Source organism: Gobius niger, assembly GCF_951799975.1.
Source record: "Gobius niger genome assembly, chromosome: 11".
NCBI classification, from domain to species: domain Eukaryota; kingdom Metazoa; phylum Chordata; class Actinopteri; order Gobiiformes; family Gobiidae; genus Gobius; species Gobius niger.
Genome location: NC_136862.1, coordinates 6,333,511 through 6,351,748, shown reverse-complemented (window position 1 = coordinate 6,351,748; position 18,238 = coordinate 6,333,511). Strand labels below are relative to the sequence as shown.

At 40.8% G+C, this 18,238-nt stretch overlaps 1 protein-coding gene across 2 annotated transcripts in view; it reads right to left on the bottom strand.

Annotated features, from left to right (window-relative positions):
• Nucleotides 1-5,206: 5,206 nt before the first annotated feature.
• The window catches only part of robo4 (roundabout, axon guidance receptor, homolog 4), a 33,938-nt gene continuing 20,906 nt past the window's right edge, over nt 5,207-18,238 (bottom strand). For both annotated transcript variants that reach the window (XM_079565567.1, XM_079565568.1), the window contains exons 11-19: nt 17,402-17,602; nt 17,292-17,334; nt 17,114-17,226; nt 15,300-15,617; nt 14,201-14,290; nt 12,196-12,343; nt 11,658-11,867; nt 9,264-9,622; nt 5,207-5,646 (exon numbers count right to left, since the gene is read on the bottom strand). In XM_079565567.1, coding sequence (XP_079421693.1) covers nt 5,462-5,646; nt 9,264-9,622; nt 11,658-11,867; nt 12,196-12,343; nt 14,201-14,290; nt 15,300-15,617; nt 17,114-17,226; nt 17,292-17,334; nt 17,402-17,602 — 1,667 coding nt within the window. In that variant the 3' untranslated portion in view covers nt 5,207-5,461. The remainder of the gene's footprint in view (nt 5,647-9,263; nt 9,623-11,657; nt 11,868-12,195; nt 12,344-14,200; nt 14,291-15,299; nt 15,618-17,113; nt 17,227-17,291; nt 17,335-17,401; nt 17,603-18,238) is intronic.

The window sequence follows — 18,238 nt, the reverse complement described above, 5'->3', positions numbered from 1 at the left end:
AGGCGCACGCTGACAAGGCGGTCGGGGCGGTGGAGAGTTTGACGTCGCCTAAAGACCTTAAATATGTCGGCTGTACGGTTATGACGATTATGAGCTGGAACAAATCAGCTCGACTCGCTCCAACAAGGCCACGGTTTCATAAATATTAAACTGGTCATATTTTCAGCAGATTGTGGCACAGAGCGCGTGCTCGGAGAAGCTCTGCGATTTCACACACACTAGTCCTCAATACGATCCTCAAGCTATGGGATTCTGTTATTGCTTCTTAGAGTTAGTTCTCATTCAGGCCTTATGCGTCTGGTGCTCAGCGTACCGGAAATACACAAGAAGCAGAGCTAAATCCAGACGGAGGGAGAAACCGTTATTTTATTAGTGTAGTGAAAGACATGGATATAATGTCTTTTGTTGACGGTAGAAAATACCGAGATAGCGAGATCTACTAGTTGATGTCATTGGATACAGAGAGAAGAACAGAAATGAGGAGTATTTGCATCATGATGTTCTGTTTGTTGCGATGTTCACTGCAAAAAGTGATCTTGAAATAAGGGAAATATTCTTGAAGTAAGTAAATGTGTCCTTAATTGGCTGCTGTAGTTGTTTTATCTTAATTTAGGTGTAAATATCTTGCCCCATGGAGAGATTAAATTCTCAAATCAAGGACACAAGAACTTCACCTATTTCACCTATTTCACCTATTTCGAGATGACTTTTTGCAGTGTTGTCCGTGTGGATCGGGGTATCTTAATTGATTATTGATTACCATGTGTACAGGAGTAACACTGTCTACTCACGCATGTAAACGGGTTATTCCAAATGTTTCAGAAACCCGAATATTGACGTTAACCCCAACACTGACAGCATGTAAACAGTTTACATAGGCTAATAAACATCATGCACTTCCTGATACTGAAGGCTGTGTCTTTCTTTAAGCTGATTACTTGTCTGACCCCTGGACCCTCAATTTACCTACAATCAAATCTGGTCATTAATTACAAATTCATTCAGAATTATGAGCAGATTGATCTTTCACACAATATTTTTCTGTCAGAACACTGTACTGTTGTGCTGCATTAATTTATTCATATTTTTTCCCATATATTTGTTAAACAATGTCCTTCGACCCACTGAAAATAGCTCTGCGACCCCAATAAGCGAAAAACATAATTGAGTTTAAAACCTCAAAGCCAATTTATCTTAATTTGGCCATTATAAATGGCTTTCTCTGTAAAAACACAGATTCAGTCACTAATTATTGCCCCGTTTGTAATTATCCGGTATTGTCAGGTGAGGGGTCTGGCTTAATCAAAGCAAACACAGCTTTATAAGTGCAGGTTTCCTGCCGTAAATACCCATTAGGAACAGCAGGGGGCATTAACACGCTGTGCTTTCAGCCATGGGAAACTTCATCTTTTTTTTTTAGACGGCACTGAACCTGAACTTTTTCTTTCCCTTCTTCAGAAGACCTTTAGCTCCCTACAGTGGAAGAAAACGCCATCGAAGTGCCAGCAACTTTGGGATTTGTGCTGATTTCGAGCCAATTTGGACAATCTTGTTGCCAATGGATCAAGCATGTTTTATCTAACCCTTGACTTTTGTCTCATTTCAAGTGTTTTTGTCTTATTTACACATGAATTTCTCTCATTTCTATAAAATGAATGCTTGTTCCACAGTAACATAAATCAAGACAGACGAAACCCGCTCAAAATCTGCATAAATCGTCTTAATTCCAGCACTTTTTAAGCCACTACCTCAAGTGAGGATGGCATTTTTTCTGTGTAACTGAGAAGATTCCTGCCCAATACTGCCCCCTTATGGCTGGCCCAGTATTTCACATATAATATGACAACAAAAAATGTGGCTACAACAGTTGGATTATTCTTTGATAATCAACTCATGACCGGTGAGGAACTTCACTGACCACTCACGGCGAAATGAAAACATCTGAGCAGGTTTGCGTAGAAAAAGTCATTTACTGAACCAAGCACCGGCCGCAGAAGTTGTTAATCTGAACCACACACGTCATTACACAATACAAAAGAAAAAGACAAAAACAAACACAAATATTGAGCACGAATCGTTTCACAAATGTTTCAGTTTTAGTCGGTAAGTTTGCAGTATGTCAATTTATTCCTACGGTTACATTTAGGGTCAAAATGTATAAGTTTTAAACGCAAAATAAACGCTTAACAAACTGTTCTATGGGGCCGAATGTAAAACAACAGCATAAAAACTTTTCTATGACTTATACAGCAAGTTCTTCACATCTTCCTATTTTTTTTTGCTCTATACATATTTAGAGGCATTTCATCACCTTCAGCTCATTATTTTAATATCATTTCTTCACATTTTAACCTTTTGAATGGAGTTAATATTTCTGTTCTACACTCAAGGCTCAGCAGCATAATTAGTTTGGATATTCAGTTTACAAACGCGAAAGAAAAATGCCCACATTTAGATATATATTATTTGGATGTAGATTTAAAAATGTAGCAAAAATGTGAAGAAATAACACTGAATATATACAAAAGTGAGCTAAATGTGAAGAAATAACTTCAACACACTGAGTGCCAAAAACAGAAAAAACTATTGTTGCGTTTTTTCTTTTATTATTATTGTGAAACTAGACACTTTTGTTGCTCTGTGATGAACAGAAGTGAAATAAATGACGATCAAAAACTTGTGAAAACTCACGATCTGGACATTTCATATACATTGTTGCGTTTCTTTTCTTTTTTTAGTCCGAGGGGCCGTGGGATTGTGTAGCGAACAGCTGTAAACCCGGCACTTGTTTGACAAAGCAGAGCAGCTTCACATGGACAGATCGAAACAGTTGAGATTTTAACATTTCCAAAAACGGCTGAGAAACATCCTGTTAGTCTCAGTCTGAGAACCAGGCTGTTTAAATGCATACGCCATGAAAAGCGATCGATAACACGCGGTGTTTCAAAACGTGCCAACAATGTTGTCCTTGAAAATTGACTTGAAACAAATATATTTAGGCATTTGCCTCTTCACATAACGTTAGTATCTGTCCAGAGAGGAGAGAGTTGGACATAGGAGCTAATCAGAAAGGAGTGTTTCATAAAACACTAATTATCTCCGAATCTAGCAAAAAATGTGTGATTTTGATCAAAACTAGCCTCTGTTTAGCTTAGATTTCCCAGGAACTGAGGCACGTAGAACTTAACTATTTTCACTATACAGAGAGCTTAGAGTCTCCCCTTTTGAACGAGCCAGTGTCCATAGCTGTAACATAGAATACGCTGTGGTGCTACAAATATCATGAAAAACTCTCTGGATTGTTGGCACTCAATGTGTTAAAAATACAGTGGAAAAAAATCTGTGAAGAAACTGCTCTGAAAATGTATAAAAAATGAGCTAAATGTGAAGAAATTACCATAAATATACAAAAAATGTTGCTACATGTGAGTAGGAATATACTTAAAAAATGATAAATGTGAAGAAATAACTCTAAATATTTGTATAAAAAAATGACCTATGAGACAAAACTGCCGTAAATGCAAATCTAAGTTTCATAGAAAAGTTTTAATGCAGTTTAATTCCTTTATATGTAACTTCTGCTACAGCTAAGAAAATAATATACATGTTAAACAAATATTAAAGGCTACCATTTCAGGCAGCGACAAATTAGTTCCAAGAAAAAAGGTCTTTAAATAACATTTGCAGCATATTTACACCTGTGTAGAAAGTATAAAAGCACTGGTGGCATTCTCAATAATAAATCCAGTGTGAATCAAATAAAATATGAAGCAGCAGCTGCAGGGAGTGGAGTCTGTCTCTGGCCTAATGACTGCCTCGTCCTGTCTGTGTCTATCTGGCCTTAAAAAAAAACAACGCCTCAGCCTGGGAGAGAACGTCCCGAGGGAAGAGAATCATTACTCTAATGAGAGGAAGCCGAGGAGGGAAGAAGAACAACTTTACAAACTCGCCAGTCGTTTGAAGGAAGGAAAACAGTCGCTGGAGATGACGGCAAAATGTCGAGAGCTGTCAAACCCCAGAGGTGCAGTAAATGTTGAGGACTTACTACTTTTACTCCACTACATTTGAAAGATAAATATAAGACTTTCAACTCCACTACATTCCTATAAAAGTATAAAGTTAGCCATTTCAAAGCCTCATGATGCGCTGTGCAGATGTGGCGCACCACAAGGAGAAAGGTTTGTCCCCGTTTAATTCCCGTACAACCAGGAGAGAAACTATCCCCCCCTTTAGATCGCCACTCAAAATACTGTAGATAGCAGCAACTTATGGAAAATTGGTGGCACTATTGAAATGTAGATGGGAGCAACATCTTCGTCACCGAGAGGGTTAGAGCCCCCTTTGGGTGAATAAGAAACTCTCGTCCCATGAAATGAATGGGCAGAGATCGGCTAAGGAAACGTTTTATTAGTTTAATTTACTTGTCTATATGAAAGGTAAAGGACGAGGTCTGTTACTTCAGATAATTCTTAGAGAAGATGGTTGACACTTTAAAACTAAGCAGCTCAACAGTAGCAACAAGTGGCCATGTCTGCAATGTTATTTTTTTCTTTTTTTCTAGTTACAGAATGAAATATGTTTTGTCTTCCTCAAGTATATTGTAAACTCAGACACTTGTGGGGAAAACACTGTAGCTCTAATTATAAAGCATTCGTATCAATTTAATGAACTTGCAGGCATGTTTTCGAGCATTCTTGTAAAAGTATCCCTGGTTATTGACCCTGCAAGGTGTGAAATGTGCCTATAAAGTTGTTCCTGTGAAGAACTGGGAGGCTACAAAAATGTTAGGAAGATTGGGGATGAGTTTGTGCCCCCAACAACATTTCAATTTAGTGGCTTCCTCTTTGATTGTTTGAAATGAAAAAAATCAGGTATAGGGCCTTTAAGTTATTCTTTTCCTTGAGGTTCCATTTCAATTTAAATTAACTGCGTTGTTTGATGATTTATGATGTAATTTTTCCAGGCAAGGCCGGCCATACACACGTCTTTGAATAGTCTGGCGTGTCAGGCTACTGATCAGGGAGTAAGTAACAGGTTAAAGAAGTCACATACACAGCCACCAGGTGGAGCTGTTTGTCCAACCATGACCCCTGTTTTCCCTTTAAAAAAAAATACCCCGCGATCATCTACTGCCTGTAAACTAATGTGTTGGTGTGGTTAAGATCCCTGGTTTGGAATATTCCAGAATTAGAAAAGATCAGGGATTTTGTAGGTACCGCCTTTATGTGAAATGAGTTTCTTTCACCCAGAGGGGGCGGGGCCTCCACAAAAGCGTCCGGATGTTGCTCCATCGATAAAGGCAAAATGGTTTTCAAATGATTTTAAGGCACTAGATAAAAACAGTGAGTTTTTGAACACCCGTCTGACACAAAAAAAAAAAACTGTACTTCCCAAAGTTATATAATGTCCCTGGCCTCCATCTGAGATCATTATTATATTATGGAATGTGTATTTATTTGTGTTAACAGTCAAAAGGTTTGGAGTAGTGGCTCTTGTACTTGTACTTCTCCTCCATTTCCTCTATTTCTTCCATCCACACGGTCTTCCAGTCCCACGCCGGAGCAGGGTCCAGTTCACCGAAAGAGTCGCCCTCGAGGTGGTAGGACGGGTACAGCGCGCTGAGAGGAGACGCAGGCGGAGAGAAATCTGGGAGAAAAAAACATACACGGTGGGTTTAGAGAGATTTAAGACTGTTAATGGTCCTGTAAAACAAAGAAAGTTCTCCACTGCTAATGACACGTATCATGGCCAGCCTCTCCAATGTTTTGTTCACAAGCAAGTTTATTATTGATCCATTCACAGAAGTAGGTTTGTAGCGAGTCATTCAAACCCTATTACATGCAGAAAAAACTCAGCTATGATTAAAAGAGTGGTTTGCCCATTTCAGTGTGATATTTCTTGCCATATTAGTATATTAGTGTTCTCGTTCTTGGGTAAACCAACATGTGGGACTGACCAGGTGTTTCTCCAATTGGTTAAAGGTGCATTATGGAACTTTTTATAAAAATAAAACACAAAATATTAAATTTTGAGCATGTTTGTGACCCAGTGGCTGTATGAGTGGTTAGTATGACACCTTTACTTTCCAGTGGCCTCAAGGATGCTCCAGGATCAATTAAATTTCAGGTTTCTTTCAGGATTTCTGCTAGGTTTTCTGGATGGAATGTATACATCACCAAGGAAGCAGTTCCATTAGCAGAGAAAACCTACCAGAAACCTAATAAACCATTGGTCCTGGAGCGTCCTGCAGGCCACTGGGATGGAGGTACTGTAAAGGCACCATCCTAACGACTCCAAAATGCTCCTTTAAGTAAGTTAAACTTTGTTAATCCCCGTAGGGAAATTCACTTTCTTCATTTGACCCAATCCTCAATGCCAATCGATCAGCCTGGTGATGGGTCCCTGGCTCCTCACGGGTCGCCCCAGCGGCATCGAAGGATGGGTCGAATGCAGAGGACAAATTTCCCTACGGGGACAATAAAGTATACCTTAAAGGGGCTAGACGCAAGTTAGCCATTTTATACTCACTACTGCCACCGCAGGTCATATGTGTAACAGCACCTTCTATATTAAGCTCGTGCATGACGGCACTTTGGACCCGAAGTAACACCGTTTTTAGTGACAGTGCAGGATTTTAGAGGCAGTTGTGGTGAACAGGTCTGGGCTCATTCTACACATTAGGATATTGTTGGAACATGTAGGGGGAGGAAAATACATAATTTTAACATTTTTATACTCCATATAGTCCCTTTAACCTATGCCGCTACACTGCAAAAAGTAATCTTAAAATAAATAATATTCATATTGAGAGTAATTTTGAGAGTCTAATTTCAAAAAATCTTTCCATGGGGCAAGATATTCACAAGATAAAAGAAATCACTGCACTCAAGACTAGACATGAAAAAAATTACTTGAAATAAAACTGTTGAAATTAGACTCTCAAATCAAGGACAAAATGTCACTTATTTCAGGATTACTTTTTGCAGTGTAGGGCAGCTGCAGTCGACGGGCACCCAGAGTACCCGGAGGAAACCTACGCAGACACGGGGAGAACATGGAAACTCGACACAGAAAGGCCCCGTCCGGCCGGGATCGAACCCGGGACCTTCTAACTGTGAAGCGCAAGCACTAATTAATAATCCGCCTGTTAATCACATCCATCAAAGCTCGTGGAGATAAATCGATTCCCAGACAAAGTAAGAGGAAAACTGCCCGGACAAACTAGTGTAATAGTAAAATCACTCAACTAACTTTCTACGCTACAAAAAATTATTCAAAAATTATTCAAAAACATGACAATAAAACATGAAAACTGAAATATTATGGTGACTCAAGTTCAGACCCCTAACTGTAATTGTCGGATAAGAAAAATAACAACTTCAACATTCTTAGTATCAGACTTCCTCATAACAACATAGAACTAAATTAATTGGCGACGGCGCTTTGATCAAGTTGTCTGTCACCAAAACCCTTTCAGAAAAACAACTGCCAATTTAGATTATTTTCTTATTCCGAAGGCAAGTTTCAGAGACTTTTCAAAGTGTCTAAGGCGTCATTTATAATGCATGATCAGGAAAGACAAGCCAATTACTAGCAGCTCATAAGAAAAAGACAGATTTGCTATCTGTTAGCTGCGAGCCACATGAAATAGCTGTTTTCTTTCTTATTTCTCACTGATGTCAAAATCAGTTCAATTTCATTCTTCCGTCCAGAGGCAGCGGTGGAAGTTTCTTCAAGGACAGAATAAAATATGGTGGGACTGGAGTAAAAGGAAGAGTTGAGTGACTGATGACAACGGCACAAAGCGTGACTCATGCAGTTCATTTTCTTAAGAGGTTTTCAGTCATTACACGCCGCCGCCTTAAACATCTTTATCCGAAGGTCCAATGTCACGAAAACACGGACGACTAATGGAATCAGGTCAGTGAAGAGCAAAGTAAATGAAGAAGTGAATTCTTCTGTCTAGCTTTTCTGTGCAATAAGATTCACTTGTGTGAGAGCAAAAGCCGAGGGCACCATCTAGTGGCCAGAGCCGGTCACCACTGCTCCCACACTGACACACAGCCTGCAGCCTGAGCAAAAACACTGTCCACCTGCAGTGTAGGCGCTCTGAGGCTTAGCTTTGATGAAGATGGGCAATTGAATCATGGTAAGACATGGTCATTTCATTGAGAACAAAGCCTCAATAATAAACTGCCTGACCAGACATTCACTGTGGCATTGTTTTAATCATCTTCTGCAATGTCAAAAGATCCTGTGTTGCATAAGTTTGTCACCAAGATCTTGTATTAAGAACTTGAGGATGGGTTAGTGATTTTACATTTTGTATTTTTTTGGGTGACGTGGGAGAAATTGACATAACTCGATCACTTCGATCAAGGTACGTTTAGAGCAAAAAAACTTTCGACAGACCGCAAGAAGAAGAAAATCCTCTTCGAGAAGATGAAGCAGGTACATTCTTGTTAAGGACATTTAAGAGAGTATTTGACTTGTGGTTAATTTGGTTCCTGTTGTGACGGGCTCTGTGATTTGACTGATATTAGAGGTGCACTGATCAGGATTTTTGGGACCGGGTTTCACACACATTTCATATAGCAGTTTTGTGTTAAATAGCGCATTTCTACTTAAATAATGGCACATCGTCTTCTCCTTCGCCTCCTGCTAGAAGTCCCATATGTGGATACTTTATGAACATGAACCTTCATTATGCTTTTGTCTTTAAGCGTAGTGTGTTAGCTCTGTCTTGTTGAGCTACACTACACACTGCTGCTGTCAAACGAGCAGACCCACCAGGCGCGGAGGGATACAGTTGGCATTTTGAGGAAAACATCCAGCTCAGTTGTGTTTGGCTTTCACTGGAATATCTATTAAAAGAAAGTTTGAGAAATCCAAGCTCTATTGGCTTGTCTGATCAGCGCATTTTGCCGATCACAGATTAAACTTGTCGAGATTTGATTGGCTGTTTGTTAGCAAAGTTCCAGACGGTCCTGCTTTTGAACAGATACAAACAGCCGGAGAAGACGGCAAGGAACAACCTGGTCATTCAGGATGTTCAGTTCGTCGGCTGATCTCATTCTTTGGGCACATAGTGTGGCTGAACCTAGGCCTGACCGACCATAAAGACCCCAGATCAGGACAGTTAGCTAAATCGGTCAGGCAGTGTTTAAGAGACACCCTTTTACCAGTGACTGATATGGCCTGCTTTAGACTGTTCCTCACTCAAGCTTACAAATAAACGACCCGCTCTTCCTCCTCCTCCTCACCTGACAGCGATGCTCCGCTCATGCTCTCGGCTGCGGCGGCCACAGCGAGCAGCCGGGCGAAGTGGGCACTGTCCGTGGTGTAGCAGCTGTCCACGGAGCTGATCAGACTGGTGCGGGCGCTGGTCACGTCCCGGTCCATCACCGAGCTCCAGGTGTTCCACAGAGACCCGTCCCACTCGCTGCAGCAGGACGAGGGCGAGCTCTGCACGCGGGAGCGCCGCACGCCCACCGGGGGCAGCGCCGTGTCCGAGCGGCCCAGGGTGGAGTAGAGGTCGGGCTGCGAGGAGAGGGCGGCGCCGATGAAGCCCAGGCTGTGGGGGAACGGGTGAGGCAGGGAGGGACGCTGCTCCGGGAGGACACTGCACAGGGACGAGGGAGGGGGTCAGTAATCCAGCAATGTTCACCTTATTAACCAGTCAACACATTAAAACTGCAGATAAGCTACAATTTAAAGACATTTAAGGATGACGTTCTTGAATGTCCCTCATAATTTCTGTTGGAGAAGGGACCGATGAGACACAGTTTTGAAAAGAAATCTCCAAACAGAAAATGTCCAAATGTTTTCCCTGATCATTATTTGGAACAAAATATCTTATGGCGGAAAGTCCTTGCATCTGGCAAACATTCAGTCATTATGAAAATTGTCTCCACTTTTGGACACCTTTTTGAGATTTCGTTCAAATGTGTCGAGAGTAGGGGTGTAACGGTACGCTAAAATTGTATTCGGTTCGGTTCACGGTTTTGGAGGGCTCGGTTCGGTTAATTTTCGGTACAAATAAATAAGAACTAACAAAAATTTTCTTTTGAAAAGCTGCCAATACACAATAGAATTCTTGCATAAAATAAATAAAAGTGACCCATTTGGGTGATATTTTAAATAAATTGCACTCTTATAATGAGAGTTACTGTAACTCATGAGAACCATGTGGATTCAACTCAACAAAAAGGCCACAGTGAACGGCTTTTTACTCTCGTCTACTCGCCAAACTACTGAGAAAACATGAGAGCTGCGCCCGGGACACAGGTGACATGATGCAGCCGCGGAGGAGCCGCGCATGAGGCGAAGCACCGGGAGACTGACGGCCGAGCGGGACACGAGCGGAGAAGCACTCGCGCTTTGGCTGAGACAAGGGGAAGGCGGTCGGTCTCTCCTGCTCATTCACTTCACCAGACTGCTCCGTTTTGGTGTTATATGTGGCGAAGTAGGCGGAGAGTGAGTGCGCGCTGGAAGAGCCTGTGTCGTAACAACGCGTTGATTAATCAGTGAAGCAACACTACGCACCTTGCGTAGTTTGCGTATAGGAAGAACCGGCTCTGAGCGCTGGTATAACTTTTTGGCTGAAGTGCGGACGTGACGGGATATTGTAGCGAGGCTCAAGACTTTTAATCAAATACTTAAAGCCAGCGCCTGTAGTTTCTCTCGGCTACTCGTGCAGCTTCAATGTACGTCACTCAATAGCGTCCGTGCGGAAACTCGCGTAGGAACTTTGTTCCGTGGCACTTAAAATGACGCTAATAATAAATTTACATTATTTAATGAAAATAATACACCGAAACGGTACGCAAGTGGACCGAACCGAACAGGCCGAACCGAACGGTTCAATAAATCCCCGTGAACCGTTACACCCCTAGTCGAGAGAGAAGACTCTTAACTTTGTGACAGGTTTTGTTTCGTGTGGATAGATCCAGCCGTTACAGAGATAATAACCATAAACCAAGTCCACAATTCAGCATTTTGACCATAGTTACCGCATTATAATTCATAGCTGCATGAAAGTTATATAAAGAAAACTTTATATTTAGTATTTGACCTCAATTCGAGTAATTTTGACTTGCCAAGTAATCAAAATCTGCTAGTGAACAAGCATTTTTGCAATTAAAATAAGAAGAAAGCCTTATTTCTAGAAAAAAAAAAAAAGATATATCTAATTTTGAGTACAATTATGTTTCTTTCATCATGTGAAAAAAACATACTTGTTCCACTGGCAGATCTTTTAATTGCCTACTCAAATCAAGGGAAAATACTTATTTTGAGAAAATTATAACTATTCTTATTTAATTTTTCAGTTGAATACGGATGATAATGGCTTAAACTTATACTACACTTTACAAGCCTGTGTTACCAAGTTTCTCAAACCTCTATTATTCAGTCACTCCATACTCGGTGGTGTTACGCTAATATTGTAGCCCATGCCGGCCCTGGGCTAGACTGACAGAGGTGAGGCTGTCAAAGTGTACCTCAACCCGTCTGACCACCACCAACCACTCACTCACACTCTGATTCTGGCCTGTTGTACATGTTTTTGTAGTTTTGATAAACCCATGTTGAGCAATATAATTATTTCCCAAGAAACTGAGATCTAATGCCAACATAACCCCCGTGTGCGGTGTCACCTGCTCCTCTCGGGCTTCGGGCTGAGCTCCAGGTACTGCGTGGCCTCCTGAGACGTCATGGTGCTGTGGTCCGGGTACGAGGCGGTGGACTGGCGGCTGTAGTGGCCGTCTTTGCGCGGGACGGGTTTGATCTGTCCGCGGGCGACCGGGGGAGTGCTGACGGACTGCAGCGAGCCCATGTCCCCCGTCAGCTTCGTGGAGTGGCTGGAGCTGCAGCACAAAGTCTAATTTTACTCTCAGAAATGATACTTTGACTCGGCTCTATGACTTTAGGTACAGCAGAAACATCCTTAGGACAAACAGTGAGACATGAACTGAACGTGGAGGATGGAACGGAGACAGAGCGTGGTTTTACATCCTGACAACATGAGCATCCTGTCCGATTGTTCTTACTGTTTCTGAGATCAAACAGTGAATTGCAACTAACAAAGGAAGGATACTTAGGGAGGAAAAGGATGTCAAAATAGGCCGATATCGACAGACTAATGAGAATACTTGTTATCCTAAAATCCCCTGTAAGAAAAAGAACCCGAGTTACCCTTCGTCGGAGGAGAGGCTGCGCGTCTCCGCCGGGTTCTCGACGGGCAGCGGCGGCGGAGGAGGCAGCATGTCCAGGAGCTGCACTGACGCGGAGTAGTGTAAGAGGCGAGGGCAGGGCGTCGCTTTCACCAACTCACAATGTCCACCTGTAAAGCAAGAGCAAAGTTTAAACCTGTCAAATATCAGCTGCCTTTGTGTGCGATCGGATTTAGAGAGGGAATACTGTTTGATAATAATCTCATATCTCATAAACATATCTTTATCACTATCTTACTCTATGCCGGTTAGAAAATGCCATGTTGAGCTAAAAAAAAAAGCCCAAATGCCATGTTGAGCTAAAAAAAAAAGCCGAAACAAAATACCAGCAGTTTCACTTCCTCCCCATCCTGTTGCTCCCCTTTGCTGTTTCAATAAAGAGGAGAAAGTGGGAAGAAAATAGACCTGTGGTGGAGCTATGGCGAGTGATTTTACTTTGTGGTGAAAGGATTGAGCTTAGCAAAAGATCGAAAGGCGAGGAAAATATTTCCTGGATATATAAGACCTCAGGAGGAACCTTTTGTGAGCGGTGCTAAGAAAAAATGTGTAAAACTTCAGTTTAAGACCCTAAATTTGTTTAAAAAAGAAAATGCTTACAATTTATGTTTACTCCCTTAACCTCTTACCACCCGCCTAAACCAAATGCATTCTGTCCTCTTTTGGCTGTGTAACACCTCATTTGAAAGCTAAGACCCACAAAACTGACCTTTTTCCTCGCGTTGTTGCTGTGTTGTGTCACCTTTTGTATGTTTTTTTTTCTTTTTTGTCACATTTTTGTTGAGTTTTTGTGACATTTTTGTTGAATTTTTGTTACATTTTTGTTGAATTTTTGTTGATTTTTTGTCACATTTTTGTTGAATTTTTGTCACATTTTTGCTGAGCTTTTCTTACATTTTTGTTGAATTTTTGTTGAATTTTTGTCACATTTTTGTTGAATTTTTGTCACTCTTTGGTTGAGTTTTTGTCAAGTTTTTGTCACATTTTTGTTGAGTTTTTGTCACATTTTTGTTGAATTTTTGTCACATTTTTGCTGAGCTTTTCTTACATTTTTGTTGAAATTTTGTCACATTTTTGTCACATTTTTGTTGAATTTTTGTCACTCTTTGGTTGAGTTTTTGTCAAATTTTTGTCACATTTTTGTTGCATTTTGTCACATTTTTGTTGAATTTTTGTCACATTTTTGTTGAATTTTTGTCACATTTTTGTTGCATTTTTGTCACTCTTTGGTTGATTTTTTGTCACATTTTTGGTGCTTTATCCCCAAGAATCTTTTTGATTAGGGTAAAGCCAAATGGAGAAAATGGGATCCGTTCAGGTGGGAGTTAAGAGGTTAACCCCCGCCTGAACCAAGCACATTTTCTCCAGTTTCCCAACAGTTTTTCAAGGATGAAAATACAGCAAAAACGTGCCAGAAAGGCAACAATAACACAATAAAAAACGTGACAAAAACACGATATTAAAGCAAGAAAAAAAATGAAAAAAGCAACCAAAAAATGACAAAAACATGACAAGAAAACACCAAAAAAAGAGACAAAAATGCTGAAAAAATATTGTAGGTCTTAGCTTTCAAATAAGGCATTACACTGCCCTATATGCTGTAAGCTTTGAGATTTGGGTAAAGCTGGACTGGAGAAAATACGCTTGGTTAAGGCAGGGGTAAAAAGGTAAACATAATGGAACATGTGTTAGAAAGTTGTTGCCATTATATAGTCATCCCAATACTCAATAATGTTATGGGATATCGCAAGTCATTTCTCTTTCCACCCAATAACATAAACAACAAATAATCTATAGGCCATTTCCAGTGCAAATGTATTGTTTACAGCGTATTCCAAAGTTTTGTTTTACTTCGCTATGACCACAAAAGCTCAACAGACTCGTAATTTCAGATCTACAAATGAAACGTCTCTTTTCCCTCACAGCACACTGAAGGCAGCGTGACATGAAAAGCATCAAAGTTTCCATACTCTGCTTATTGATTCTGTGCTTGTAGGCGTCAGAGGAGCAGATCTCAGCTTTGGACGACAGCAGGGGAACACTGTTTACCGCGTGCAGATCTGTGGAGAGAACCAAAACATTTATCGAATACAAACAGCATAAAATTACATCAAACATCATCGTAGAAGCCAAACTGAATGCTTATCCGATGCTTTTTTATTTAGTGCTACATTTTTAAAGCCACAAACAGAAGAAACCCTGCATCTCTCATTTCTGAAAGGCCCATGTACTTGATACAACATCATTTATTCGAGCTGAAACTACCAAGTCACCAGAATTAGGTAAGTGAATTTAGACACAACACAGTAAAAAATGGGTACAGGGCCTTTAAGATTTGCAACTATTTGATCAAACAATGAAACGAGTGGAATTTTTTGATATTCAAAAGCAACAACAGGCAGCTTTTGGGCAAAACATTGTGTTCAATTGCAGTAAAAAGTGTAAACAACTGGTGTCGTAGCAAGTTGCAATTTTGTAACTTATTAATTGTCCGTGAGAGTAAATACTACGCTGACAGAAAAGGCGAAGGGAGAGAGGGATATTGTACATCCAATTACACAATGGAGATAACTTTTTTTTACTCAAACTTGGCTGTAAATACTGTTAAAGTGGTGTTAGGCCACAGGTAGCTTTGCCTGTTAGCCTGTTAGCTTCTTCTTCGTGATTCTATTAGTGTGTATTGGTTGCTCCGGTCCGGTGGCAGTCACGTTGCAATTGTGGTTTTCTGGCCAGAGACACCAGGGGGAGATGAAAAGACCCTCCAATCATCCCATAAACACTTGTACTACCCCCAGAGGGACTACGGATAAGGGTAAACTAGTTACTTTGTATAGCTTTAATGACATTTAAGGCCTTCACTTTGGCACAGCTCTTTCAATGACGTGCAAATGAGGCTAAAACCTGTAGCTGTCAGATCAAAGTTCATAATAATTAGCAGGACATGAAAAAAGGCAATTTGAGCTCTGAAACGACAGGACAAAGTGACTTTCAAAACAATTATGAGCAGTTTATGGAAAAGGCTGAACATCCTGAATTACTCCATCACGTCCTGTGGCTGACTGCTCGTACCTTGCTTGCTGTGGCTGACCCCCATCCTCGGCTGTGGACGTACGCCCTGTTTCCACGGCAGCGGCTCGCGGCCAAACCGCGGCGAGCCCGTGGCGGCCTGCTGAGGGAAGATCCGGATGGTTTCCGTGCCCTGGTCGCCCGGGTGGTGGTGGTGATGGTGGTGGTGGGGCGCCTTGGGGCAGCGAGCGGGGCTGTTGAAGGTCTTCAAGTTGGTGCCGCTGAGGTCGACGTAGAACGTGCCGTAAACGCCGCAGCCGTCCGTCACGATGGGCACCGAGTCCGCGCTGTTGGTGTCCTTCGAGGAGGAGGCGGGAAGACCTGGAGGGAGACAGAAATGAACAAATACAAGAGTGAGTCTGTGCCACATACGGGAATCTAACAAGAGCATGCTCATAAAAATTGGCCATAAAATGAGAAGAAAAAACGAGAAGAAGAGAAAACTTGTAGGCAAATTACTGTATATTTATAAATTACCTAGTTCAGTCACAGTGACAAAATTTGCAGTTCTATTGTGGCAGGACGACAATATTATAACTGTCATTTTGTCACTGAAATGCAAATGTTTATTATCTTGAATACTGGGTGGGCTCACCACATACTGTGAGCTTTCTTACTTCACTTTCTCCTTTTAAGCCTCCATGAGTGTGTAAATGTGAATTTAGTTAAAGATACAAATGTAAACTAAACTCTAAAGCAGCCATTCCCAAAGTCTGAGACATTGTGGTCCCCTTATCAATCCAAAAAACCCACAAAAACCTTTGCCCAAAATGTTCTTAACTTAAATAACACAAAAGCTGCAAAGTAACATAATGAATAATGAATTGTTATCTGTTATTTATTGAACAATAACTAAATTTTTTATAGTGATTAATGCGAACAACACAGATGTCTATAAATACTCATTATCACTCCAACTTTATTAATTAAAAACTGTATTGTTCACGAAAGTTGACCGTATGTGTGTCTAACATTGATATATACTGCCCCCTGCTGGTTAAGGCTGTTACTGCCGTTTAATATAGTGTATGTCAGGGGTAGGCAAGTTTTGTTGGCGGAGGGGCAGATTTTCTTTATTGTAAACAGACCAAGGGCCGAAGCCGGTGATTATTAGCCCAAAGTAAAGCACAACACTGGAAAATGACCATCTTAAATGAGATAAATGACTCAAAATTGCTTGAATTAAAGTTCTTCTATGTTGAATTTGAGTCGGCTTGAACTAATCCAAGATACAAATGCTATTGCGCCAATGGAACAAGAATAAAACCCACTTGAAATCAGACAATTCTTTTTCATTTGATATGACACAAAATTATCTGAATTAAGAGAATAACTACTACTAAAGGTTTTATCTCATCTGACACCAGGCCAAATCTACTTTAATCTCTTAATTCAAGTAGATTTATTTCATTTCTTCCTTAAAAAGATTATTCTTTTTCCAGTGCAAACCTTTCAAATGCCACTGTTGTACATAATATATGTCCTCACTGGGTGCATTGACAGTATTTCTACCTTTATTTCTCTCGTTTAACTCTAATAATGTTCAAAGTACTCTCTGATTTGTGTAATAAGGTTTCTCAAAATCATCTTGAGGGCCAGAGGTTCTGTGCTGGAGGGCCGGATTTGGCCCCTGGGCCTGACGTTGCCTACCCCTGGTGTATGTGGTAGATCAAGAAGTAAGAACAGTCCTTAGATCAGACAGAGGTGGTAATGCCATACTTTGCCAGCTAAATAAAAGCCCTATATGATATTAACTAAGCAGGTTTAGAAGATTTTTAAATATTATAAATGTTATGGCTGAAAAGGCCATAACTTACTGCCGCTTTTGAGTTTCAGGTTCCTCTGATTGTGCGCCCATAAGTCCTGGTACTCGTTGAAGTGGCCCTGTCTCCATCCGCCGGCGATCCACGGCGAGTCCGGGGCGGCCATCCTAAAGGGAACAGGACACAAGTGAAATAAAAGGGTAATAATGATTTCTGAAAGCGCTGAACTTACCTGTGTTTGATGATCAGATCTTCACCAGCGAGTCGATGTAAACCTGTGAGATAAAACACGATTAATTCTCACATTAGCCTCGTAGACTTAACCGCAGATGAAACCGTCACCTTTCCGTTTGCCGTGCAGAGGCATGAGTCGACCCGTCCTGCTGTGCCTCCTGTACAGGCACACGGCCGCGACCATGAGAACGCACCACAAGAGGGCGCCGACACTGCCGATCACAGCAGGGTCCCGCAGCAACAGGGGGAAGGCGGGGGGCGCGTCTTTTGTGTCATCCTCGCCTTCAGGAGACCTTCCAACGGGCGAGTCTAAAGCAAATAATCCATTAAGAGAATAAATACATAGAAAAATTATTTTGAAATAGTTTAGTCAAAGTAATTCACACTGATTCAATGACGATTTAATAACTGGTCATGATACTTAAAGCTTTTAGCTCAATTAATCTGCTTTCAAGGCGAGACAGGAAGTTAACAAGAAAAAAGTTTAAACTTGGAGATATCGATTTGAAACTTTTGCTCTAGATTACTGCTTTAAATGTAAGTAAACACAAGCACGTTTCCTGACATTTTTATGATTTCACATAAAAATACGGCATTATATGACCAAAATGGCCAAAATTTTATATTATTTATATTTATATTTTATATATTTTCAGCGACAAAATCTAATGAATATAGCCAGGTTTAAATTAATGGTTTTATTTTGTCAGAGGGGATTTTGGATCTTGTAAAAATCTGTAAAAATTCAAATTTTACCTTGCTTTTAGCAGTTAAAAGCCCTAAAAATCAGGCAAGAATTACTGCAGATATTTAAAAATCCCTCTGAGAAAACATTCAAAATATCAAGTTCAAGACTGGTAAGTTTGGAGTCTGTTGGTGCTACTAAAGTGTGGAAATGTTGTTTCGAGAGTTTAACCTGTTATGTGCCAGGTTAGGTTGAGAGTT